The sequence below is a fragment of the Balearica regulorum genome, chromosome 2 (genome assembly GCF_011004875.1).
Source record: "Balearica regulorum gibbericeps isolate bBalReg1 chromosome 2, bBalReg1.pri, whole genome shotgun sequence".
NCBI classification, from domain to species: domain Eukaryota; kingdom Metazoa; phylum Chordata; class Aves; order Gruiformes; family Gruidae; genus Balearica; species Balearica regulorum.
The window spans coordinates 82,451,376-82,478,992 of NC_046185.1; the positions used below are offsets into that span (position 1 = coordinate 82,451,376).

A 27,617-nucleotide genomic window follows, 5' to 3' on the forward strand; every position below is an offset into this window, starting at 1 on the left:
GAAACAGGAAGCCAGATCCTCTCACAGCTTGTTGATCTGTGAAGACGAGCTGAGTCTGTAGAGACTCATTTTCTACCCCCCAGCAAAAGAAGTCAGGGGACAGAAATCCAGCTAGGGGGGATACTCTGGAGAGGAGATGCAGAGGCGGCATGACAGAAAAGCAAGTAAGAAGAGAGACCAGTTCACTGAGCAAGAAAAACAGACCAGAATTAACCACTCCAAGAGAAGTGTTGGTAAGTTCGTAGAGCTCGGCTCTAAATTTTGGCATCTCGCCGAGCTGGTGATCAGCTATAGGAGGAAGCTCCTGTGCTGTAGATCATAGCTGCATGGGCACTGCTTTTATCTACGCATTGAACTATGCCTGGCCTTAGTAGCAGTAATAAATGATGATAAATAGGAAAATGGTTCCTGACTGTTAATAATGGACATGAAAAACCGAAGCGTGAAGCTCTCACCTGTTCTGCACCTGGGTTTCCTACTTTTACTGGGTTGGATGCTGTTGCCTCTGTTTCAGCAGACAATTTTTGCTCTCCTTTTGAATTGTTTACATTCTTTGGGCTGTGGTTATAATCCTGCTGCTCACCTGCAGATGGGAGCAAGAACACAGCACTTGCTTCTGCTGCTGATTTGTGGGTTTAAACAGGGATGGTTAAAATGTCTTCACACTTGCTTAGCGCGGCTTTCGGTATAAGCTTTTGCTGTACGTGCTGTGCAGTCTCATGTGGGTACAAGTGGAGGGAGGTAGTCGCAGTGGTGTCTGCAGCTTGGAAATGCCATGACCTGCAGAAAAACCTGGAGGTTCATGTTATGGGCAAGTTCCTAATGCTCACCTAAAGGAAGGAAATATCACCAATATCCCTAAGTGGTAGGGGTTTGCCATTGGCACATAGCCTTGTCTGACTATCATAAATATGTGCAAAATGCCATCGCCAGAAGTCTGGGGGAAGAGAATCAAACTTAGGCTGCTGTTTGACTCTGCTCCGAGAATCAAACTCTCCTCTTGTCCCCACGGAGCTGCTGCCTACCCGGGAGCAAAGCAGGGGAGGCATTATTTCTGTGGAAACACGTTGAACGCATACTCTAAATAAGGCCTTCTCTACCTCCCAATATTTTTTCCCAAGATATTTTGGGGAAGTCCACAATTTCTGAAGCTCTCTGAATCCTTGCAGCACCATGTTTCCCCTTCTGCACAGTCCGTAAGAGAAACTGCCTTCCAGTTAGCTGCTACCCCCCTTCTGCAGCTGATCCTGGCTCAGATGTAGACCTTGCTTGCTCTCCTTAGGATGAGCCTAACTCTTGTTCAGCTACCAGGAATGGCGTGAGCTCATCCCGACCAGTCCAACAGAGAGTGCAGGACGTCTCGGTGTTACTTGGCTCAGTCTCACCAGAGCTGTCTGCGTCCCAGACCGAGGAGGGGCTTGCAGAGCGGGGAGAGGCTGTCCGGTGTCAGCAGCTTGCAAAGAGGAGAGACAGTATTCTCCTGCCGAAGCCCACAAATGGGAAAGGGTAGTAGAGTGCTCTCCATAAGTGGCTCAGGGAAGAGGTCCAGAAAGAGCTTAAGGAGGAAGAAAAGGCATACAGACAGTGTTCATTAAAATACCTCAAGAGGTTTCAAGTAAGTGATCGCCATGTAATTGATTGCCCCAGAGTTTATTCCCAGACAGAGCACACACAGAGTGCACAGGCTTTTTCTAGATGGCACTGACGTGCCGAATAAATGCCCCGAGGTGAGAGCAGAGAGCTGGGAAGTGGGAAGGACTCCCCGATACGGGGTTGATCTGCAGTGTTTGTACTATGTGTGTTTCATCTCTCTTCCCTTAATGAGTCAGCAACCAGATAAACATTCATTTCAGGCCTGTCTGCACAAGGAAATCACCTATTAAATCCTAAGATTTAAACACAGGTTAGAGAGGGCAGAAAGAGGCAAATTTGGATTTGGCTGGAACACTAAACCATCAGGCGGCACCGACACTGGCCCGGCCAAGGCAAGAAGGAAACTGGAAAGGGAAGCTGAAGTGTGTGATAGCTGCAGGCAAGACGTGGCTCAAACAAATCCCAGGTACCACGGAGCCTTTGCAGGTGGATGCTGCATCAGCTGTATCCTAACAGCATCTCTCCTAGCTGTGCCTCCCGAGAGACAGCTGTGTTAAACCACAAACTGCATGTCCGAACAGAAAGCACCAGCTAGCTGATGCTGCAGAGAGGCACAGAGCGAGCACTTAGAAATACCTTTTTTTTCCCCAAATGGAATTTTCTATGGAGCAGCACACAGTGCTGCACAACTGGCAGCTTTTTAGGCCTCTTAAGCCAACTATTTACTCTTGCTATTCTTAGTTGGGTTTTAAGCCTAGATTTTCTTTTACTTGGATAAGTATGTCCATGGCTTTCTATGAGTGCATGTAAGTGAGCGCTGGGCACACCGGCATCTAATGGGTTTTGTCTGTTTCATTCCCTTGCCCAGGTTAACTGAGAGAGATGGAGAAACAATCTGATATTCATGCCAGACAGTACAAATCTCTTCACTGTTTCCTGAAAAGTGTTGATTTTCTATCTCCAACCATTTTAATATCTTATGATATTTTAGAAGAAAAAAGAAAAAAAAAAACAAAACACAAAAAACCCAAACCCCAACAAAAACCCCTCAACCCTGTAAGTTTGTCCTAGCTCTGTACTGGAGCAAACTGCTTATAACTCTGTAAAAGATTTAAGTTTGCGTCACTTGTTCAGACCATTACAATTCCCTTCTGTTTGTCCTGCAAAGTCTCCTGAGAGATGGAAGAAAATTGTTCTTTAATGTGTAACTAGAAAAAAAAATAATTACACCTGTCTATGTAAATTCTCTACATACAGCTGGGACAAATTACACCTAAAAGCCTGCTATAAGGGAAAGTACCTGGTAAGGGTGAATTTCTTTCTGGATGAATGTACTTCATCTTGTTAATGAGTGCATTAGTGAGGAAATGAACATTTAACGATAGGAAAAAAACCCAAACCAACAACTCTGAAGTCACTAAGTTGTATTTACATTTCATAGCTCAATTTCTCAGACGGATGCTGATGGCGTTGGTCCCCATTAAGGGAACCGCTGCTATAAAATGTAAAATAATGTAGCGTGACACCAAAGCACAGGTTCTACCTAACGGACGGAGGAGCTGCGGGGAGCGCTGGGGAAACGGGGAGCTCCGCTCGTTCCTCAAGCTGAGGACAGCCCGAGGCACGGGTGACAAGGGCTCGCCTTCCTCCCCGAAACGGGGCCCGCGACCACCACGCTGCCGCTGCCCCTCGGTGTCTGCAGGCGGTCTCGGAGGTCTCGGGGCCTTCTCCCCACCCGGCAAAACGAAGCCACCCCCGCTCGGGCGCCGGGGCAGCACAGGGCGGCACCGACCGGGCGAGAGCCCAGCGCCCCTGCCGCGACCGGGCGGGGCGGAGGCCCCGCGGAATCCCCGCCCTGGGCGGTGTCGGCGTTACGTTGTAGCCGGGGTTTGAGCCCCGGGGAGGGGGAAGCGGAGAGCGGCGGAGCGGGGTGAGTCGCGGCGCGGGCTGCGGGGGGGCTGGTGGGGTCCCCGCGGTCGCGGCGAGGGTTTGGGTTTATTTCCTGCTTCTTTATTTTGTAATTTTATTTTCCACTTGACTCTTTTGGGGCCGTTTTCCCGAAGTGGCAATACCCGGAAAACTGCTCTAAAGGTCTCTGCCCGGGGACCGCCTCGGGCGTGACCTCCCCCCGTCCCCCGCCCCGGTCCCCCCGTCCCCCGCCGGGACGCGAAGCGCGGCGCCGGTGCGGCTCGGCCCGGAGCGCACCTGCTCGGTGGGGCTGTGGCACGGCAGCGACCCGGCCGCCTTTGGGGAGAGACTGCCAGGCGAGTCTTCGGGGGGGAGTTTTATATGGTCGAGTTTGGGGTTTGTTTGGTTTGGGTTTTGGTTGGGAATCTGCGTGTCCCGAGTGCTCGGTGCCGTTAGCTCTGAGGTACGTGGCGATCGCCGTGGTTTTACAACAACACGTCCCACTTTCGCAACAGGTGTGCGTCTAGGGTTTTCTTATTTGTTTTAGGTTTTGTTTTTTTCTTGATTCTCCTTGGATTTTGTTTTTTCTTACGGTGCGGAATCCGAATTTAAATGTTGCAAACTGGCTCGTATTCCCATCGGAAAGGTGGAAGTTTAGGAAAAAGGGGATCAGATGTGAACACGTGATTTGGGAAGACTTGGGACGATGGACGTGCACCCCTTCTGATCTGCTTGCCAGTTGCTTGCAGCTCTCAGTGTTACGCATCTCTTAAGTCACTGTCAATTGGTCTGTTAGGTTGAAGATACCGTGCCCTACCACTTTATTCTTCTGCTGCACATTTTAGGATACGTTTCTGCTTCAGTACTTACTGGTCCAGTTCTCATTTTGCACTGCCTTTCATACTAGCCAACTGGTTTGCGTTTTGGAGGAGCTGTACAAATTATATCCAGCTTATACTTTAATTTTCTGTGGTGGAGAAAGAAGCAGATTTCTGTGGTATCTATTAAGTGAGTTTTAAGCTAGTGTGGTGCTAACTGCTCTCTTGCTAGTATGAGCAAATACAGTTATTCCCACTTCCCTCCTTTGGCCCACTCCAGTTTCTGCAAGTGATGAAGCAAAGAGATAAAGCGTGCGAAACACGAAGAAATTACCCATTTTGATTTTAAGGCTCAGAACACTTCTTTTTAGTCATTTAAGTTTGCTCCTTTAAGAATTTTATTTCTTTACTGCTGGACAAATACTTTAATTAGAAACTGAAGGAGACACCATACAGTAAGAAGAAAAGCTGCAATTTTGCATATCTATACAAAATACTACCAGTGAAGGGTGTTAGAATTAATTTTCAAGGGCAAAAGCAGCATTGAAATGTTGGTCAGCATACTAACTGTGAATGCTTTTATGGACAAATATCTGCACTTGGATTTGGAATTGTTAAAAAATGTTTAATTTTTGTAGTTCTGAGGGTTTTTGCATTGGGATTTAAGTTTTTTTCATTTTGTTTAACTTTTTGGACCAGGTTGCCTGATTAGATGGTGTGGATTTCCCATTCAACATCAGGACTTTCTGTCCACCTTGTTTCTTAAATATAACTTCCAGGTTAAATCCTTACGTCCTGTCTACCAAGGATATAACAACAAACATTAAAGGGTTTTTCAGTAACATCTGCAGTTTTTCTTGAGCTTAATGTCTGAAAAATGATTGACCTTGCATGATTACCCAGGCAAATGAGTTTGAGATTTCAGAAATACCTCTGTGCTGTACCTCCTGACCCTGTGCAGCTGAACTGTGGGAGTCATGGTGCCAAACTATATTAGGAGAGATGAGTATGGTTATAATTTAGTTGCTTTGAAAACAGAAGGGAACAACCATTGCTCAGGAGTCAAAAGTTTGCATAATTTTGCTGCTTTTATTACACTTACGTAACCAAATTTGTGGATGTGATTAGAATTGCATAAAGTTTACCTTCGGGAGCTTCTTAATTTTCTCTTGTTTTAAGCTGTGAAATTATTTTTGGAAAAATTACCATTGGGCCACATTAGTCCTAATCACATTTTTATTTGGGTATTCTGACCTCTAAAGGAGTTATAGTACTCTTTAGCATTTGACTTCAAATCTGAGTTGCTGTCTGACATCCAACCCTGAGTCGCTTCAGGATCAGTTTTCTGCTTTGAGGGAATTTGGGAATGCAGGGCGGACACCCGGCATCCCTTCTGCACTCCTGGGTTGATGCAGCTGGCATGTTGCCGGCACGTCGCGGTAACGGCGAGCTCTGCCCGTGGGCTCTGTTGCTGGGGTTCCCCGCGTGGCAAACGCTGGTTCCTCTGTGCGTGGTTGCAGCGCCAGAGATCAGACGTGACGATATCGTGCCTTCCAGAAAGACAGAGAAATAGCTTTTATTAACTAAAATGTCAATGTTTCGTGATAGAAAACTGTCAGGACTTGTGTACTCCAGCCACAGCAATGTAAAAGTGGTCCATGACAGTGTTAAGAGCGGAGTTTGTAGCTAGGGAATCTTGTACCAGTTCGGGGGTGCTGGAGAGAGTTTGTATATTACAAAATTTGGTATGATGGAAAGTTTTGTGTTTTGGCGGTTTTTTCCCCATTAACAGTATAACTCATGGTTGGGTTATCTGTTGCCTGATTGTATAAAATCATGTCAAAGTTTTGCCCTAGCATAAGTGAGGGAAAAAAGGAGACACAGGTGTTACTGTCCACTTATTGAGAAGGTTCCAGTGAAGGCAAACGTATTGTAAAATAGTGCAAAACTTCATTAATTTTCTGATAAATTTTTACATCAGCAGCTTTCAGTTTCTTTGCAGCCTTATTCTGTCTTTGTAGTTTCTTCCCATTTTTTTCACTGCTGAGGAGCAACACCATCCAGTTTTGGCATCCCCAGGACCCAGACCCCAGTGCTTGGGATTTCTCTGTAGCCTGTGCAGAGGTGACAGCAGCTCCTGACCAAGAGAGGAGGTGTGTCTCTAGTCCCAGTCTCCGTGTCGCCATCGGGGACAGATGCCATTTACGCCATGTACCTGTGCAGAAGGATGTGGCTAGCAAGGCAACTTTTGCTGCCCAGAGGTTTCTTTCAACAAACATTTCTCTGAGGACAAGGCTGTGGGCTGAGCGGAAGAGTTGTGTTATTTGAGCCACGTGGCATTAAGGTGGAGGGATAAAATCATGGGATGCTGTGGCTGTATACGCTCAGTCTTCAGTCCTGTCACTAGCTATGCATGTGGTCTTGGGTGAGACCCCATCTCAGATTCCTCATCCATAGTATGTTGCCAAAATTTTCCAGATTTTTTGAGTGTTTGGCGTTTATGTTTTCAGGACAGGGTGGTCATGTTGGGTGAATGGTGCTATGAAAGTGGGAAATGCATGACTTAGCATCAAACCAGTGCCCTGACATGATGCAGGCATGAGGCTTTGACTGTCATCAAGTCTGCTCTAGCATCTCTGCAGCGAAGAAGCATCACAACACGGTGCTTGGCGCCCGCAGGTCAGTTGCCACCAGGGAAATGCTGGCAAGTTTTTAAGTGTCAAATTTGTGCACAATCATTCTTTCTGCAAACTGAAATGACGTGTTTCAGGTCTGTCTGTGTGACCATCCTACCGGTGTCCCCCAGTTTTGCTCTGAGCACAGCTCCGTGCCGTGTGCGTGCCTGCTGCGTTTGTCTGGGAGCAACATGCACACGTGTTCACTGTTCCTCAGTTCTGGTTTCATTTCGTGTCACTTCCTGCGCACAAATTTCAGCTGTGACGTGCTTGCCAAAGGCTGAGGGTTTAAAAATACATGATTTCATATTGTTGTATGTCTTTAAAAATGACGCTGCCATGTTCCAAGGTTAGAAACTGTCCAGTACTCTGTATTTCATTTTCTTTACAAGTGAAAATCAGTCGTGCCTTGCAAATGCCAGCCCCTTGAGAAGAGCTCGATATGCAGGGTTGCACTTAACCATATTTCACAGGACTGCATGATTTGTATTTTATGTAGACCTTGCCATGTAACTGTCCAGTTTTTAGGCAGTTTGTGCAAATGCAGAGGTGTCAGGGAACCGCGGTCTTTTGGTCTCTGTGACCGATGCCCGGAGCGCTTCGCTTGAAGCTTCTCTTGGCATCCAAGTGTTTGCAACAATACCAAAAGTGCATTAGCAACAATTAATAATCTGTTTTTACAAGCAGAGAACTTCCACACAGAATATTCTGCGTTCTTGAATCACATTTTTAGGAAATGTTTGTACTAGCTATGGCTATCACTCTGGGCGATAGTAACTGAAATTTCAGTTGTCTTGATGCAGTCAGTTTTACCTTTCAACATGCCTTTTTTGCTTAAGATTTTAGGCAAGAGGTGCACAGTAATGCGCTCCCAAAAAATGGCAAAGGACTCCTCCATGCGTGAGCTAATTAAAACACGCCAGATTGAAACTGTTGCCCTTTAAAAGATGGAGACAGAGCAGGGTTTAAACAGGCCAGCTGCTGCCATGCTAATAGCATTAGCTCCGCAGAGTGAAACTGAAGTTTTGACTTCCATCGGGCTGGACACTGAGAGGCAGGGGGAGAGAAAAGTAAGACCAATTTCTTTCATTTGCATTCAGAGTGATGGCTTCGATATTTAGCTTTCTGTTGCCTTTCCCTTCTGTTTCTAATCTGTTTTGGAAAGAGGGAGAGACACAAGTAAAGCTCCTAAGCAGACAGATTATACTGCTGGAATAACCTCTGCACGTCTCTGGTGGGAAAGCAGAGGCTTTGTGATCTGATGCAATGCCAGGAGATGTGAAATATTTGTGATTATTAATCATAAATTATATGTGATTATTAATCCATGTGAAAAATACACACCTCTGCATGGCACTTCATTGCACACAGAGTCTGGTACACTTTTGGAGAGGGCCGTGCTCTGAAGACAGACATAAAATCTGTGTTGTGAGGGTACAGCAGTAAGACCCTGTAAGGAGATGGGAATGACGAGGTCCGTGGATGCGACGTGGTCAAAGGGGGCTGGCTTTCAGAGCAGGGTCTTTACCTGATGTACGCACCGCCTCTAAGAATTAACAGCTGTGACTGATATCGCTTAGGCAGTAAACAAGTTCAGTTGAGTTGATTTTTTTTGTTTGTCATGGGTTACTTGATGCTGTTTTCCCAGATATCACTTGGGATAACTGTTTATCGACAGGTAGAAACTTAAAATTCTTTGGACTGTCCTGCCCTGTGTGCCTACCGAGTGGATCTGCATTTCTTGCTGCTTTCTCCTCTGAGCTACAGCACTTCAGCAAGGGATGACTCAAGGCGTCACACCGCTGTTTCGGAACAAGCCAGCTGGTGACCACTGAGGCTGGGGAATCACCCGGGGCTGTCCGTGGGGTGTTGTGTCCCAGGAGCGCTGACGGTGGAGTCTGATAAGCAGTTTGTTTTCCCCTGTGCTGCTTGCGTCGAGATCTTGCCCATGCTGGTTTCTGTAGACATTCCCTCTTTCTCAATCCAGGTATCTTCCCCCCTCCTTACGAGCAGCTGGAGGGCTCCTCTGCTCTGCCACCTGCACCCCTCCTCCAGCGCCAACGTGGCGGCCACTGCTGCGAGTCTTGCTGGAGTCGCAGAGCCCACCGGTCCCATCCTTTGGGGCGACGGGCAGCAGGCACGAGAAGGTCCTGCTCCTCCTGGGTGGCAGTGACCCTGGTGCCTGCACTGGGGGGGGGCGGTGTGTGTGTGTCAGGCGTGCATCCAGGCAGGGCCGGGGGTGCTTCCCGTGGCGGGGAGCCCCGGGGAGGGAGCAGCCACTGCTACAGCCTGCTGGAGCTCTGCCGGGAGATACCTGGCGGGATGCTGCCTGTGGTACCAGCCAGCCTTGTTGGTAACTAATGGCTGCACCTCCTTGGGGGGTTGGGCTCTAGGTGCAAGTCTGGTGCTGTCTAGCAAACAAGATTTTAAAAAAAGGAGGAAAGAAATGTCTTACTGCTAAGTAAGACTTCAACATTTTTTCCCCATAACTGAAGCTTCAGTTACCTAGACAGAAACCCAAGGTATTTATACCGCTTAGTCTTTCAGCTAAACTTAAGCATAAAAAGATGTTCAGGAGGGAAGTATTTCCTTTACTCTGTCAGTTTGAACTCAGCACAGCAAAAAAAATAAAAGGCATTTTGAAGAGTTGTGCCTGCAAATAGATAAACCAGAAACAAACAAGAGCAGCATTAGGAGTGACTCAACATGCAGCTCAGCAGCAGGCGTAATGAGAATCCTTAGAGTGGGCTTCCTTCAAATAATACATTTAGTGCATTTACGTAAGTTCTGTTTGAAGTGTACAGGCATTAAATAGCAATTCTGAATGAGGGAGGATTTTTTGCCATATTAAAAGGAAAAAAAAAAGAAGGAATCATCACAGTAACAGAAATTTTAGAGACTCCTTTAAAAGCAGGTTATTCTCTTTTTTTCATGATTTTTTACTCATAGTTAGGAATAAGAACTTTAAAACGATAGAGTTTTTTATTGGTATGAAATGCTTTTCATATGTTGCCCTGTACTGTAGACTCTCTGAAGGCTTCTCTCATGTTATTTCTTACATAAATGGAAGTGTAGCTGAGCTTTATTCATCTGAAGATCCTGGACGAAGCACCCTGTGCCTTAAATAGGAAGCTGAATTATGCAGGAGATCAAGAACTGAATTTTCCTTTTGTTCTTGTAGGAATTTGTAGAGAGAAAAATGGCAGGCTAGGGTATGTATTAATATCTTGAATATAGAGATGAAATTGGTTTTGTAAAGGTAACTCTAATAGGGTATATTTTAGATAATCACGCAGTAGGTAAGAACGCATCATGCTTGTTGCTACAGAGTAGGAATAAATTGTCATAACTGGATAGATGTGTTACCAGCAGCTGTTTGGGTCCTGCTGATGATTCAGGAGTCCAAAAGAGGCTGCCAGCCTCGCTATTTTTCCTGAAAGATTGTTGCAGAAAAGAGACAAGGGCTGAGAGAGCACTTGGGACTCGCACGCGGGACAGCTGTGTAAATAAAGCCTTTCTTGCAAGCGATGGGCCACAGTGCTACCGAAACTACTCCATTTTCTAGGTAATAGCGTGATTCTAGTTCTGGTTTGGGGCTGGGATTCTGCTTTGTTACTTTTTTGGAGTAGAAGTTGAGATCTGATCAGCAGACATGGTGGAACTTTTGATAAGTCACTGATGATTACCATCTTTGCCTGTAAACGATTCTCTTTTTGTTCTTGTACCAAGTAGAGACCCTTATCTCTAGTTGTTATGTTAGAACAGGTGAAGAAGGTTTTCTTAACAAGTTGACATTGCTTTGCTCTGTAAGCAAAGGGTTTCATAATGAAATAGTTATTGAATTAAGCAGTGCTTCCCACGTATCATGTTTTGTGCTTGATCTGTTTTCAGTAGTTTTTTCATTTTTTTTAGCGTGTCGCTGATAATAAACTGGGAAATCAAAGACTTTGTAGTCACTTGGCACTACTTAAAACGGCACGTTTCTCTCTTCTAAGCTGTTATGGGATGCAATCTATTGTAGGTATTGAATTTTTATAATTAATAGCTCTTTGCTCTGTCTCCCTCTTGGCTCAGTCAGTTGAGGTGTACATGCGCATCTGTGCATCACGCCAATGCCTGCTCTATAACAATAAGTTTGCTTGTTTTCCCTTAGAAGAGGGAGTTAGCCTATTTTAGAACATACCTCGGTGCTGATACTACATAGCCTGGGAAAAAGGGATGTGGAACTGTGACGAGAGCTCTGCAGGCACACACTGAATGCAGGCGGACTTGGACCCCCATGCCAAGCCTCCCATCATCTCTCAGCTGAGGGGTCCATCTTCCTAGCTCTGGGTCCGAGAGAGGAGGGAAGGAGGAGGGATATGGGTGGGCAGCAGAAGGGTTGGATCAGAGGGATCCCAAATTCTGTCTCCCTCTTTGAAGGAGAGGATACTTGCTTTTCAGGAACTGGGAACATAGTCTTGTGTGACGGGAGTACGAAACTTGGCCACTTTACGGTAACAAGTACTGCGTCCTGCTTTCAGTACCAAAAAGACTGTGAAGAGGAGTGTCCTGATAAGAAGTCACACGGTCAGCTTTTCATTTTGGAAGACAGTCTGTTATCTTCCTGATAGCCTTGTTACAGGGAAGGAGGGGAAAAAGTAAAAAAAGGTGAACGTGACATCAGACTCGCTGGAATATTGGATCGTGCTTCAGCGCTATGTGCAGTGCTGCCTGCTAGTTCCCAAGCTGCTCACTTAGATTTTGCATTTCATCAGTTACGCATTTTTAAGGTGGCAGCCTCCAAAAAAGTTGTGAGGGAGTCAAATGTGGAGCTAATCCTTTAGAGACTCTTCTTGGGTTACTTGTGAAAGAGGCAGATGTTGCAGATGTCTCTTACTCATCTTTTTTCTGGCCTTTTTTGTTGTGTTTTTTTTCTTTTTTTTTTTTTCTTCTGTGTGTCTCTCCTCCTGACTTTGTGGGGGAGTAAAAGCTTAAGGTTTGGCACTAGCAGGAAGCTGATGATGTGGCATGAAAAGAAAACACGGTCTACTACTTGCATTGTAAGATAAACACTGCTATCAGCTCCTGCTTCAGCGCTGTTCAACCTCTGTTCATCCAAATTTCTGCTTGAAGCTGTATTAGAAGTCCCAGGGGCTTTATTCTCCTGCATGGGGGAAAGGTCGAACCTCCCTGTCCCCGCAGCGATGCTCGTGGTCAGTCCTCAAAGAGATGTGAGCCCCAGCAGCTGGTCGCAGCACCGACAGGCTGTAACTGTCTCCTGAGGAACAGGATGAATTGTGTCCGTATCCCAGGGAAATGTGCTGGGTTTAAAAATCCATGGGTTTATTTTACTTCCTCCACCAGTGCATTATTAATTTAATTGCTCTTTGGTTTCTGAAGAATTGTGGAGGGGGCAGGGAGGGGGTGGAAAGATCTATTTTAAACTGCCCTCTTCTTTAATTCATGTCTTGTTCGTGATGTATTTTTACCAGCGGCACTTTGTGATCCGACTGCCACTTCTAAATGTCATTTACTTGAATAAAAAATGTAATTACATTTCTAAGTGCCATAAGCACTGAAAGTAGTAACTGAATCACAAAGTGCATTTTGAACAGCAGCTTTCCCATGACAGGAGGGAAGGTTTATGAAGTCCAGGGTATGCTGTAATACAAGTGCAGCAAAAATACTCAAAATACCTTGTTTGCAGGTTTTCCCACCTCCCATTAGACTTTTTATTTGAGAAATACTTACGTATAAATCTCCTGTACTAATTAAAAATGGATGAGCAATATTAGGTTGTTTCATGTTCCATGACATCGATTTGTGGTTTTGATTGAAATCAGTAAGCCAGTGCTTCCCAGCGCTCCTGGAAGAACATTTGCTCGTGCACCTGTTAACCGCGTGCCTTGAAAGGGGGTTTGCTGGACTCCAGTAGGTTTTTTGCAGGATTAATACCATCAAAAGCTTTTTCAAAAGATTGTTTAGTTCAACTTAAAAGCTCATGCTGGTGCAAACCTCTCATCTTTTTGCCAGTAAAAGGGGTAAAGGAAGAAATTTTGCATTCACGTGTATTCCTGGTACTCAATAAAGCAAAGTATGTCATTTGAACAGGTGGACTAGCTCTCGCTCTTTATAGTCCCAGTTTGTTTGAGATCAAAAGAGGGACCATACAGTCATTTTAAGTCATGAAATGAAAGTCTGTTGCATCTTCCTTTCAGTACCATGTCTTTAAATTACCATTAACGAATTCCATTTGAATCATCGTTGGTTTTTGTACAACACTGTGACAATGTAAATCCAGAATACCCATCGATCCATGGGCTGAACCACATTTGTAAGCCTTCAGGTTCCCTCCTAGTTAGGAGAAGGTTCAGTTATTTACAGACTGCTGAGGTTTTTTCAATGCCGATGCCTTTATCCTAAAGAAGAGAGAGAAAAAAAATGCGGTGGCTTCATTCTGCCAGGACTGTCATTTGTTGCTAATTCTCAGTTATGGTTCTCTAGGTAGCGATTTGGGTGCTTATTAAGAACGTGCCTAATGGTGTCCATCAGCAGTAAGTGTGCGTGTGTGCTGTAAGTGGGACCGTCCCAGTGTTTCCACGAGCAGTTTTCAAACCTGATGTTTTGCTGCCTTTTACTTGGCATCAGAAATAAATGCTCCCCGCGGCTTCAGATTTTTGGTCTTTTTGGTTGCGCAAGAAAGCGTGTCTTGCTTTTTCCTACTCGGCGTGTGCAGGTGCAACCCCCGGTCGTGCCAGGTGTGCACACGTTAGTGCAGCACGCGAGTAGAAGCTGAGAGAAGACCTGTCCGTCGTCTCGTGTGAAAAGTGTTCACCGCAATACGAGTTTTGCATAAATGGGAACTAGCACCCCAAAAGCTTCTCCCATCACCTCTTTATGAACACCTTTTCGTTTACAGCTCTTAACCTACTTTGTGTTCATGGGAGAGACAAGGTCTGGGTCTTGCCTCAGGACAACTTGTGTATGACAGACATCCTGTAATAAAACTTCTTCAAACAACAGAATGTTGGAAAAGGCCAAATAATCAGCACTGCTCTGTATACATGCAACAGTGCTTGTAAAAATGTATGCGTAACTGTTTATCTTGTTGCCAAGGTTGGGATTCAGATGTAACTTTACGACTGGATAGTTGTCCGCAGTGCATGGGCTTAACTTCCTTGGAAAACTTAAGCCCCTCTTAAATTTCTTGTTAAAACCAGGAGGGTCAGAAGTTGAACTGACATAAAACTATGCTGAATGAGTAACTCCCTTTGTGGACTCTCTGGAGAAGGATTTTTCAGCCTTCTCTGGGGATGCCTTTGTAAAAAGTTGAGTTCTCTTAAAGTTTTGTACTAAATCAATAAATAAGTTAATAATAGAGCAGCTGTTGATTGTAAACTCTGGGAATTTCCTATACTAAATTCCAGCCGGAGGATAAATTTCTCACTTAGGCAGCAGACACTGCCTTTGCCAACTATTCAGTCTCCAGGCCCTCTCTCAATTCTAGGGTTTCTTATCAACAGAAGGCAACCAAACCCTTCCCTAACCCTGCCCGCAGTGCCAAGAGAGCGACAGAAACTTGGTTTATGTCTGTGCAGAACAACGAGAGCACACCCCCTTTGTGATGATCTCCTGAGCTTTCTACCAAATCCCCAGGGAGGAGCTTTCTCTGGAGTTTTAAATTGACCTGAAACTTGCCCAAATTGAGGCAGGATCATTCCTTTAATTCCCCTGGCAGTGGTATGATGCTTGGTTAGCTAATATTGCCTTATATGGCCTGTTTGTAGACTACAACTCCCAGGAACCTCTGGTCTGTAAAACCTTGACTTAATGGCAAAGTAATAACAGTACAGGTCTTGGGATCGGCATATCCTGAAGCAAAATTTTTTAGAGGTTTTGGGTTTTTTTTTATTGAACAGTTGCTTTGGTATCCGTCTTCCTGTGACTCCATTGTAACTATATAGCTAGCCTGCACTGTGTGTGGAAAAGTTTGGGAATGTGAGCCACGTGCACCCAAACCCCTAAAAACATGAAAAACTAAATATATAAAGTATATATGTAAAGTATATAAAAATATACTCGCCTTTTACATTTCACGTTTTGTTTTTCAGTTGGAGTGGTATCGTACTTGGAGGATTTTTCTTTTTGTACGAAAACAAATAGAAATGAGTATTGCAAAACAGTGACAAGATTTTTTTTTCCTCTCTCTTTTTATCCCTGTTTTAGGAAGGCATGAGGTGTGGTCCTGGACAGCAGCCACCAAGCAATCCTTGTGTCTCATGTGGCAAACCGTGAAAGTGCAGCTAATGCTAAGCATGTCTTTCCTTGTTGCTGTTGTTTGGTATTGCAGAAGGCTATACAGCTTTTTAGCACAACTACTGAAAAGGTAGGGTTTTATTATGCAGACTTTAATCTTCCACGCCATTGCTTATTTCAGTAAATATTGACCTTTGACAACTCCTCTTTGACACCTGTTTTATCATTTGGATTTCAGGTGGAGCATCTACCTTCAGAGAAAACTCATAAGTAATCTTTTTGTTGTAATTCTGTATTCATTAATGCCCCCGCCCCCCGCTACCTTTTAAATGCAGAACGGCAGAAGGTAACTAATCTGTGAATTAATCTGGATTTAGGGAACCTCAGTGTGCTGACAGAAGTTGATCTACTTGGTTACAGTGCGAGAGAATGGAAAGGAGAAACAAAGCAAGCCAAACACATGAGGGAGGTAAGAGTTAAATTTTAATCTCTGCATGAGGATGGCGGAGAAGTACCTGGGAAAGGAATAGCATGCCCAGTGCAAGCAGCTGCTGCAGCAACCAGAGCCTGCTACACCGGCTGGCTAAAGGAAAAGCAACAGGGACAGCACGGGCATGGGTCTAAATAAAGACTAGAGTAGAGCAGGTCAAAACGTAGATCAGATTTTAGTCTGGCATCTTCTCTGAATTGCCCCCTGTAGCACCAGTGACCCATGCAGCAGCCTTAACAGGAAAAATCATCCCCAGTCCTGCAGCCCAAATAACTAAGTCTTAAGGTGATGTCTCTTGGCCAGCCTTCGATTTAAGGTAAAAACTCTCATTCCAGGGAGGAATGAAACGCCACATCCATTTCTCTTCCAAGCTCTGAAGCTCCATGTGGCAGGACGCACGCAGTTTAACTACACCTCGCAATTCCTGCTGCCTCAAACCACACATAGCTAGGACTAACAAACTGCTGATCTCACAGTTAATGTCCTCATCATCCTTAGCACCCCAGTCAGCTGCTGAGGGGTGGCTGGACACAGCCCTGGGCTGTGTGGGGAGGTGGCAGCCTCTGCTGCTTGTGGGCATCAGCTAATCCGTGGTGCTGCTCTTTTCCAATTCTCTTTTTTTTTTTCTTTCTTTTTTTTTCCTCTTCTATAGTTTTTATTCCCTTCCATATAAGGTTTTATTTTGGGTGCTTCTTTTACTTTATTTAATTTTTTTCCATGTTGTATCTTTGAGCTGCTAGCTGTGACTATCTTAATTATTATACTTCTCCCTGGATTTTTATTTTTCCTACCTTGCACCGTTTTAGCTGAAATAGTTTCTTGCAGCTCAGTAAGTTTTCCTCATAACTGGTGACAGAGTTGTGCTGCACTGAACCAGTCTTTGGGTTATGGATAGCTGAAATCCTGAGCCAAGAACCTACTAAATTCATAGTTCACCGATGCTAGATACACTGTTTTCTGTAAGCTTACCAACATGTTTTTCAGTTGTGTACGTTGTTTGTACATGCTTACACCCAACAGGCAGAAATGGCCGCTGCAGTTCCCAGAAAAGACGCATGTTATTGCACATGCAGTGGGCTGTTGGCAGCTCTGTCTCGGTGGCCATTAATGGAGGCCATGTGGCAGAGGGCACAGTGGGAGCAGCAGTGCCCTCTGAAGGGCCCTGACCAGTGCTTGAGGTTGGAGCAGTACTACGTTATCCTGACTGGTGATGGGGATGGGCCTCCAGGAGCAACACGTGTTTTATGGTGTGCTGTTTCAACTGTGTTAAGCCTTAGTCACCAAGGTAGGCTCAAAGACCATGGGCTGGATCTTTACTTTTACCGTAAAATTTCTAACTAAAGTAGCTATACCAGTGGTAGAGTAGTAGTATCTGTTAAAGCAAGCTTAGACTCAAATCCAGTGAATCAGCTGTGACGTTATATCCATGTATCCTCATGGTATGGCATTTCAGACCAGCACAGGACAAATATAGCACCAGGTCCATATTTCTGATTATATGATGATGGTGGGAACACCGACCATGAGATGCTGAGAGAGCGAGATCAAAAAGGCAGTGGTAATGAGAGACACTGCCTAGCCATCTGCCCTGGGCAACAGCTATGGGGTTGAACTTCAGGGTGCTGCCAATGACTGTTTCATGGATCACCTTTTCGGGGAGCTTTTAGGAAGGGAAGCAACCCTTGTCTTGGTACTGAGTAGCGCATGGGATGTCTGCCTCAAAATGTTGCTTTCTAATTTCTGTTGCTGTTCTCTGGAACACAAGACAGCACGTACTTGTAGTCAACGTCCACATAAGAACAACAAAGCAAAAAAATTATTACAATTGCATGCACCTTCAGAAAGGTCAACTCCATAAAAATGAAGAAGTATGTTAAAAAGACCCTAAAAGACAGCTAAGAGACTTGAGTATTTACAGTTGGTGTATTTGGCATATATATTGCTTTAGGTCATGGTATTGGAATCACAGAGCAAATGCCTATCAGGAAGGATTTAGGAAAGGGTAAAATGAAGCTGATAAGGCTAAACAGCAGCATGAGGGAGTTATGAGAAAAAAGAAGGTATTGTTCAAAAAGTCGGAGTCATGTCCAAATGATGGAACAGAGAAAGGATCCAATGTTGCCAGATTAAATGAGGAAACACAGCGATGCCAAAAGTGCCCAGAACAACACACAACAAGGCCAAAAGTGATTTGGAGGAACAAGTAGCAAAAGACAGCAAAAATTTTGATAAATTTGCAAACACGTACTGGGCACAAGCCTTTCAGAAAATCCATAAGCCTGCTAGATGATCAGAGCTGAAATGGAGACTCAAGCGAGTCTAGTGGATGGCTGGTTATATCAGGTAGAGGTTATCACAGTGAAGAGCACGTTTTAGGATGAGGTCTCATGAGATCCTGAACCACCTTAACGTGCTTGCTGTGCCCAAAAGGGGGGAGTCCCCTGCTTGTCTTGTCTCTCAGTTTTGCTCGCCTCGTTCTAGCTAAACAGTCCCTCTCCCTTTTTTGTGCTGGCTTGTACATCATCTGTTGGATGTGGCTTACCAAGATGGTGAGCTGGCAGAGACACCTGAGCTTGCTGAAGCAGCGGGACCTCCCCCAAAAGGAAGGATTTAGTAGGCTTGCGATTATCACAGCCGACGCAAAGTAAGAGTAGGGGACACTGTGCAGCCAAGTGGTGTCAGGGTGGGGTGAGGAAGCGACTGAGGTGAAAGAGGACCAGGAATTGCGACCATCTTCCTGCCCCCTTCAGGAAGCAAACTGTGAGACTGATGCAGCAGCCTGTGTAACTGGAGTCCTCTTTCTAAGTTAATTCTCTGCCAGTTTATTGATCTGAATTGTCTCTCCAAGGGCTCGGATGAGAGCCAGAGGTAGTGCAGATGAAATACAGGGAGTGCGTAGCTGGAAGAAGGGCCATCCGCTTCAGCGCAGAGCTGCCAGATCTGCTCAGCCTCAGGTCACCGTTGCGCGGTGGATTCAGGTCACTGTGAGGAGATGTTTCTGCCAAAAGGAGTTTTCTCCAGATGCCTGTTCCTGCTCTTTTGCTGCTCCGTCCCATGTGCCAGCACAAGTCATAAAGTGGTCAGGGTTAAAGCTATTATGGCAAAGAAGTCTTTGCTGACCTCTTCTGCCTTGGTTGACCATGTGAATGTTTACACTAGCAACAGTGCAGGGACTGGAGCAAGTTGCTGGGTTTGGAGAGAGCGCAGGGTCACTCTTAAGGGGCACTGCTAGTTTAAGGTGTTTACAAAAACTATGGTGTTAGAATGTTTTTGTGTATGTAAAACATAAATATACTTGTTCTTTCCCGTAGTCCTCTCTTATGAGTAGTTTGGAATTAGACTCCAATTCAAAATGGTCTGAGATTTAAAATGTTTGTTGGTAAATTTTTTGGCTCTTTTTCTAGGCATATGAAGAACTGTTTTGGAGCTATCATATCAAATATCTGCGACAAGTCAGGAGGGACAACTATTGTGTACTAAGAGCAGTGCTTTTTCAGATATTCAGCCAAGGCATTCCTTTTCCATCATGGATGAAGGAGAGAGATATATTAAAGGTAAAATTCATTTCCTAAATGAACATGATTCAGGTGACCTTGCACTGCAGAAGGAAGCTTTTCTCTATATGAAAACTGATGTGTCTGCTGTGGAAGTAGAGGAGACTCATTATCAGAATTTAAAGAGGAGTTTTTCAAACTCTTTGAACTACACTTAATTGAAAAAGTGTCCCTGACCTAAAGGTACTGAAGTGAACATGAGTCTAAATGGTTAAAAAAAAAAAAAAGTAGATGGTTAAAAGTTACTGCCACCCAGCTAGATGTCACTGCCTTAACATGAAAGGATATTTGAATCCTCCTCATCTGTGCAAAGTCTAGCGGTTTGCTTGGGAGCTGCTAAGCATGTTGCCGGAGCAGCAGGAATCCAGCCCTGGGCTCCAGGAGCTCCGGCAGGAGACAGCGGCGAGGAGGTGGGGAGCTGCTGCCCGTGGGGATGCGTGTGCAAATTGGAAGGTGTCTGTAATCCTAAAAACCTCACTGATTTTGGATGTATCCAGCTTTTCCAGAGTGTGGGTTATAGACTGAGAGCATATTTTCTTCTTTTTTGGCTGGCCCTGTTTTAAAAGTTTTTAAGGACTTGGCAGTCAAATGGAGGTTCCTTCTTAACATTTGAGTTGTTCTGAAGCCCATTTATATTTTTTGTTTGAACTGTACGACCGGAGGATAGAACTACATCATAAATTAAAATGTGTTTAGACAAGTTTATATAACTTTATATTCTACTTCTTGTTATGGTTATGATCTCCACTTAATTAACTTCTTGTTTTGTTTTTCCCAGCTCCCTGAAAAACTTTTGTATTCTCAAGGTTGCAACTGGATTCAGCAATACAGTTTTGGGCCAGAAAGATACACAGGTCCCAATGTCTTTGGTAAATTGCGCAAATGTATGGAGACGTTAAAGACCAATGTGAGTATTTAGGAGATGGTTGAGGGGAATAAAAGCACTGAGAAGTGGGTGGAGACCGAGCTAGGGAACTGCTCCTGGTTACGTATTTCTATGTCAGTCAGCCTCCCTCCCAGGATCAGGGAGCTGAGCTGCTGGGCAAGCCATCGCCTCCCCTGCAGGGGAATCCCGTTTTGGGGGTTCTATTAGGTTAAATCCTTGGGGTCCCCCTGAAAGTTAGGGAGGGAGGCCATTCTCCCCACAGCTGTTACGGTGTGAGATCCTCCTGGATTCTCTCCCCAAATGGGAGGGAACAAACGAACAGTGCATTTTATACTCAAACTATTGTCTTTCCGTTGCTCCCTTCTCCATGAAACGTTGTATTTATCCAGTTTTACTATAATTTCTCCCTGTGACCTGAAGCACTTGATTACAAAGACCTGTCAAGCCTCGCTGCCCCCTCTACTCAGCATATCCAGATTGCCTACATTCCCAACCAGGAGCTTACATGTTGCAGACCTGGGGAGTTTTAGTAGCCCCAAAGCCTTCTGAAATGGAGATAAAAAAATCAGCCTGGCAAGACCTTGCACCTTCCTTGAGCCCCTCTGGGGTTTCTGCGTGTCTGCAGTTGCATGAGCTCTGGACTGTTCCCATCTGCCTTGCCACCAGCCGTCCCCAGCACACCACCACCATCTCCTCCCCATCTCCCTCCCGCTGGGCATTTGCTTTGTATGCTCTGCTGGGTCACGGCCATCAAGTGGATATTGGAATTTGCTGGATCCAGGGTTTTGGCCAAGGTTAGGTTGAAACCCTTCTCTGAAGGTATCCATTATCCAGTATATCAGATCTTAAACCATCATTTGTAATTCTACAGTACACCTTACGGTTCTGGGATGTCTTACCACAGCCACAACAGCTTATTTTACTGGTACACATTTAAGCTAGTTCCTTTTTTCAGTAATAAAAAGAGGTAATTAAAGTAGAGATCTGGTCCTTGTCCCTTGCGTGCAATCTTGCTGTGCCACAGTGACAACTGCCTGCCTTCTTGAGACATGCCTGACGGTTCTTGTGTACGCTTGTTTTGTTCTGGTCGCTCTTTGCATTCACCAGTGTTGGGTTGTTAGGCTTTTGGTTTTATCTTTTGTAGTTCTTTGTAAGCTGATGTTAGTCCCTTAGCATTTAAACTGGATGTTTGTACAGAAAAAAAGTTTCAAGACAGCACAGTGACCAAATCCATACAATTAACGAGTTGTTGCAGAGCAGCTGTATTATGCATTATGCTGTTACTAGGCATGAGGTCTAGCTCCCAACTTCATTTTATTTTTATGAAGATGCTGTTTGGCCAGTGAGATGGATTTTTGCCTATTTTCACTAACAGGGTTCTCTGCTGCCTTTCCAGCTCCATCACTGTGGGCTGCTGCCTACAGATGCTGTTGAGCCTGGGCCGTGTTGCTTAATAGGCGCTTTACACTTAGGACAGGCTTTTCACTTAGGTAGTAGAGGTCCTCTTGCAAAAGGGCATTAGTGGTTCATCCACTTGGTCTCATTTTTAACCTGTAAGGAAAGTCTTCAGGAGTGTATGAGGTGATGGGGGAATCTGTTTCTTGTTTTAGTGTTCACGGGTAAGTTAGATTTATTTTTTTTTTTTCCGGTTGCAATTCACAGTTTATGGCCACTTCAACATACAAATGATATAAGCACAGAATTAACTGAAATTCATTTGAATCCCAGTCATTGAGCATCACTGTGCAGACTGGCAATTGTTCCTATTTTGGAATCTTTCATATTAAATAGAATTCCTAATAGTTTGATTAATATTCTTCTGTGTGTTTTCTAGTGGACTGAAATAAGTGCTACTAAAAATAATGAAGAAAGAGCAAACATGTGTAATACACTCTTTTCTGATGAGAGCAAGGAGCACAAACTGTATGAGGCCATAAAATTCATCATGCTCTACGAAGTTGTCGAAGCCTATGAGCAGATAAAGAACAGGGAAGAACCTGTGCACAACCTTTTTACCCTTCTTCTTGCTCGTGATTCTTCGTCTGACCCTTTGAGTTTCATGATGAATCATCTGAACTCCATAGGTGACTCTATTTGCCTAGACCAGGTAATGATATAAATGAAATATAAATCACAAAAGTTATTCCATCTCTGACACGATTAAGTGACTATATCATCTGTGATAGCTGATCTATTTTTTTTTTTCTTTGGGTTGTGGGGAAGTGGACTGAGGACAGGCATTTATCTTCTAGGAAAAAAACTGTACTAGAGTAAAACAAGGTGAACGGTTTTCTTGCTGGGCCAGAAATAAATGCTGAAAGCTATCAGTTAGAGTTTACTGCAATGATACCTTTGATGTGTAAAATAATCTTAGATTATGCAGATTTGACCTGTTGTTTTGCTTTTCCTATGTGTTCCACCATGGCAAACCCTCTGTCATGACTCTACTTTTCCCCCTCTCTCTGGTTCCCATTAGATCTAATGTCTGTTAAGAGTAGGTAATGAGAACTCTATTAATTGTTCAGCTTTATATGTTTTTATTTTTTTTTCAATTTTATATTTAGTGAGGAGTTAGGTACTGACATAGAATCACAGAATGGTTTGGGTTGGAAGGGGCCTTAAAAATCATAGAATCACAGAATGGTTTGGGTTGGAAGGGATCATCTTAAAGATCATCTAGTTCCAACCCCCCTGCTGCGGGCAGGGGCACCCTCCACTAGACCAGGTTGCCCAAAGCCCCATCCAACCTGGCCTTGAACACTTGCAGGGAGGGGGCATCCACAGCTTCTCTGGGCAACCTGTGCCAGTGCCTCACCACCCTCACAGTAAAGAATTTCTTCCTAATATCTGATCTAAGTCTACCCTCCTTCAGTTCAAACCCATCACCCCTTGTCCTATCACTATGTGCCCTTGTAAACAGTCCTTCTCCTGATTACCTGTAGGTCCTCTTTAGGTACTGGAAGGCTGATATAAGGTCTCCCCAGAGCCTTCTTTTCTCCAGGCTGAACAGTCCCAACTCTCTCAGCCTGTCCTCACAGGAGAGGTGCTCCAGCCCTCTGATCAGCTTCATGGCCCTCCTCTGGACTCCCTCCAACAGCTCCATGTCTCTCCTGTACTGGGGCCCCCAGAGCTGGACGCAGTACTCCAGGTGGGGTCTCACAAGAGCGGAGTAGAGGGGCAGGATCACCTCCCTTGACCTGCTGGTCACACCTCTTTTGATGCAACCCAGGACACGGTTGGGACACATCTAAGCTCCATACTGCCACGCTGCCAATAGTTTCACTTTCCAATGGGTGAAATTATTTTTTTATAATCAATTTCAGTTATCAAGTCAACTGTGAGATGTTGCGGTCACCTGCAGGTGCAGTTTGATTATAACTGGACACATTCTGCTCTGTGTGGCTATGCCCAAGGATATGAGCTTTTTCTAAAGCATTTTTCCTGCTTAAACCATCCTTTGCAAGAAGTGTCAATGAAGATGTCAGTTCTCAAGTTTCATATACATGCAGTACAAGAATTTTTTTTTTCCTTTTACTATTATATTTCTCTCATGTAGCAAGTGATCACAAGGTGGCAGGCTTACCATTTTTCAAGGTGTATCAGTCTTTTAATAGTAGCTAGTGCCTTCGTGCTCCCCACTACGTGTGTGAGCTGGCTTTGGGAGCAGGCTATGTATTGTGTCGGGTGGAAGAGGGATGTTTCCAAAGTGTCAGGTGTTAACCAGAATATTCACTGCATGCAAAAGAGCAGTGGAAGGATTGTTTGAACACTGAGAATACCGTCAAACATTTGATTTTCTTATTTCACTTACAAAAGGGCCCCTTTTATTCTTTGTCTACTGTTTTGAAGCTAGGTGACTTGCGTTAACTTGGATTATCTTCGGTTTAGTTTTCTAAGTTTAGAATTAAATGTCTTACAGACTTCTTTCATCTTTAGGTTGAACTGTTTCTTCTTGGATACTTACTTGAAGTAAAGATAAGAGTTTACAGACTGCATAGGTTTAATACTGAGGAATTTCAAGTAAACTATCCAGATGAATACCGAAGGGAATGGAATGAGATTTCTCTCCTGACCGAGGACGACCGCTACTATCACATCCCCCTTTTCAGAATGTGAAGGACCAATGACTTTTTTTTTTTTTTTTCCTTTGTACAATATAGTGAGTGACCAGTTCCAGTGAATTAGGTTTCTAACTGGCAGCAGTAAGATTTTGAGAATGCTCGTTAATGATTACAAAATGATTTATGGGTTTATTGTATAAATGTTTTGCTTTCCCATTGCAGCTCAATTCATCGCCAGCCATAAAAAACATAAAATATTTTGTTATACCATCTGGGGGGAAAATGTCATATTTGAGGGTTGTCAGACAAAAAAGATTGGACTGCATGACAAACAAGGCAGAGGTAATCCTGCATTTTCCATTGTTAGCCGAAGGGTTTACTCTGACATCTCTGGATGGGTTAAACTCAAGTTCCTAAAGCAATTACTACCTTTCCCTCGTCTGTCTCTGGCTAGGGAGGATGAATCACAGAGGAAGAAACTCCCAGGGTCCCACAGTTTATACTCCAGGCTATTAAACTTGCATTGACTTGGGGCTACCTAGGATGGGAAGATGTAAACTCTGAGTAGCTCCTTCAAATCACACGTGGCTTCCCCTGTTGCTGGGACGGCTCCTCCAGGGATGGGCAGAGCGAGCAGCTGCAGGCTGTACTTACCTCCGACACGTGAAATTAAGCTGTCTGCATGCAGTGCTGGTATCTGAAGGTGGAGAAGTGTTAAACAGGGGGAAAAAAACCCCAACGCACACACACACAAAAGAATACTGTGCCAGATGAATGGAAGAACTACTTTATAACTGAGGAAAGTAAGCGAGCTTTCCCAAACCTAAGAAGGGCAATATTAATTAATAAGTAACATGCAATAGAGTTCGACCCAGTAGCTGTCAATGGTTTTTGTCAACTTGTAAATCCTTTAAGGGCTGATTTCAACGTTACCTGCCAAGAAATACCAAGATTTGCTTTGCAATTCATTTGAGAAAGCTGTGTACAGAATACATTCACAAACACTGCCCTTTCAGAAAATATTAATTTTCTATGCATTATGTGCATTTAGCAGTGCGTGTACATGTTATATCCTCTGTGTATATATTAAAATCTTTATGTAAGATTGCTATCATTAGTTTAGACTTCAATGTTTGAAGAAGTCTGTCCGGGACAACTAGATAAGATTTACTTTGTTACATGGAACATTTTGCCCAGTTCTATTTTCTGAAAGAATCAATTGTGGTTTGATTCTTTCTAAAATGAAGGGCCTAAATTTGAACAAATATTAAAATGATATAGCAGATCTTGAAAAATATTTGTGAAAAGCTTACAATCCCTTAAGCATGTGGTTGTATTGGAAAAAAAGTAGGGTTTTATTAAGAAGCAAAGCCTTGCCTTTCCTTACACTAGAGCTATGGGGACAGGCAGGTTTGGTTTGAACTCCTGCAGGAGAAAATACAAGCCGGTAACAAAAATGTGAACAGAGCCTGCAGTAGCTAAAGCAGTTGCATGAGGCAACTAAATGGTAAAGCTTAGAGTGCGTGGAGACTGCTCGGTTCCTTTGTGTGAAGGAAAGCAATTTTATCCCTTACAGTCCTTTTATGTGTATGTATATGTATATATATATTTATAAACACAACCACCTGAGTTCTGTATTATATCAGTTTTGTTTCCTGAAAGTTTTTCTGAGTTCAGCTTTGTTCAATAATTTGTAGCTTTTAATTAAGAAGGCTTGATACCTATAATAATTTCATCTCATCAAAATCTGCATATCAAATACTTTATTTATTAAAAGAAACTTTTTTCACTGAAATAATTTGCCTGCTTTAGATTTGGTTCTGCTCTGCATGGGGAAATGTTATAATGCCTGAGAGTGGGGTATTGCTGTCTATTTTGCATCAACAGTAATATTTACAGCTATCAATAAACTTGCCTATATTTTATTCTTGTTTTGGTACAAGCAGACATACCAAAAAAAGGATGTATTTTCATAGGGTGCTTTTTAATGGTTTGCATATTATTTATGAATAGGAATACAAAAGCATTGCAGCTGAAAGTGTTAAATTGTCAAAATGTACATTTTTGTAATCTTGAGCACATTAATAGAAGGGAGTTAATAAAAGATCTAACACAGACAGTGGAATTTATCTTGCCAACTTGGATGTTTGCATCTGAACAAGGTCACCTTGGGCTGTCCGCCTTATCGGTGGGGGGCAGCGGCACGCAGTCAGTCAGAGGAGTGGGTCTCTGGAAGGGTCTGGGTCTCCTCACTGACTGCAGTGGAAGCCCGCAGCAAACAGCATAAATCTCTCTGCTCTACATGTCTGAAGTTAGGTGAGATTGATTTTTTTGTCCCAAGAATCTAGAAAGGACATGTTGAAACATCTGCTGGCTTATCAGATGTCGGAGGTGCTAGCTGAATCATGACAGGAACAGAAGTGAAGAAAGAGGAACTTCAGGTGAGGATAATCGCCAAGTCTTAGAGATAAATGTGGAGAGCTATACGCAGAATCTTAAGAAACACTGAGACAGGTTTGGGGCTGCACTGAGTTTTAATCAGGTTCTCTGATAATATATTCTACATATGTATAAAGCAAAAACAGGTATTTTATACATATAAAGAAATATATGTATATTCATAAAAGAAAAATACATCAAAAAGAAAATAATCCTGAATAAAGTGCATCTGAAAGCGACAGGTGCTGCAGCATCTTTTCCAGTCAGTGGCACAGACAAGCTTGCTGTACAAATCCAGAAGCACGTGGTCACTATCATTTTATTTAAATGCAGTGCTGTAGGCAGCTAAAGTTTCAAGTCAGGATGTGTTTATTAGTTGTTGCTGCTAGTTCAGCAAGAAAAAGAAAACATACCGGAACTTCAGCAGTGGGTTTGGATTTTTCCCCAAACTTGAAAATGTGTTAAGAATGTAACAGAGCAGCTGAAGACATTTCTCTCTTTTATTATAATGGGGAAAAAAGGCTTTGTTTTTAAATGTCTTTTTTAAAAAATCGCATCTCAAAAAACGTATGAACTGCCATCCATTTTTCACTTTAACTCCAAAACAAAACACTGGCAATCTTGATTCTTCTCCCCTAATACTGAAATTGCTTCTTGACTAGATTATGGCTACTAAGTTGAAGCAAATTAAAAATCACCCAGTGTAGTTGTTAGTCTGCCTGCTTAGTCTCAGAGTATTGAGTTTAATGTCTAAGAGAGAGTTTTCAAAAGCAGTTTCTAATTTACTTAAATGACAGATTTACAGAATATGTATGATTTAGAATTAGTTTAGTTGTCCAGAAAAATAAAGACACATCCATTCTTTTCAAAGCACAGAGAATGCCTATATAGGTTGTTTTGGGGTTGTTTTTGCCAGTCGCTGCATTTCCCTCTCCCTCTATACTTCAGCAGTATT

General features: G+C 43.7%; 1 protein-coding gene across 3 annotated transcripts; it reads left to right on the plus strand.

Moving 5' to 3' along the window:
• OTULINL (OTU deubiquitinase with linear linkage specificity like) lies at nt 1-26,348 on the plus strand. Of its 3 annotated transcripts, none has more exons than XM_075744829.1 (8): nt 1-233; nt 15,203-15,362; nt 15,471-15,502; nt 15,610-15,701; nt 19,127-19,276; nt 20,055-20,183; nt 21,997-22,269; nt 24,099-26,348. In XM_075744829.1, exons 1-8 carry the CDS (start codon nt 137-139, stop codon nt 24,276-24,278), a joined length of 1,113 nt encoding a protein of 370 aa, XP_075600944.1. In that variant the 5' UTR covers nt 1-136; the 3' UTR covers nt 24,279-26,348. The 3 variants fall into 3 exon arrangements, with proteins under 3 accessions (XP_075600944.1, XP_075600945.1, XP_010298042.1); XM_075744830.1 differs by lacking the exon at nt 1-233 and adding an exon at nt 3,444-3,523; XM_010299740.2 differs by lacking the exon at nt 1-233 and adding an exon at nt 13,953-14,062 and having other exon boundaries at nt 24,099-24,411.
• Nucleotides 26,349-27,617: the final 1,269 nt, after the last annotated feature.

Excerpts from the sequence above, each read along its gene's own strand:
- OTULINL (XM_075744829.1), top strand. The coding sequence starts at position 137 with ATGCAGAGGCGGCATGACAGAAAAGCAAGTAAGAAGAGAGACCAGTTC. Across the intron at positions 20,184-21,996 it reads TGGAGACGTTAAAGACCAAT|TGGACTGAAATAAGTGCTAC; the intron begins GTGAGTATTTAG and ends TGTGTTTTCTAG. Across the intron at positions 22,270-24,098 it reads ACTCTATTTGCCTAGACCAG|GTTGAACTGTTTCTTCTTGG; the intron begins GTAATGATATAA and ends TTTCATCTTTAG.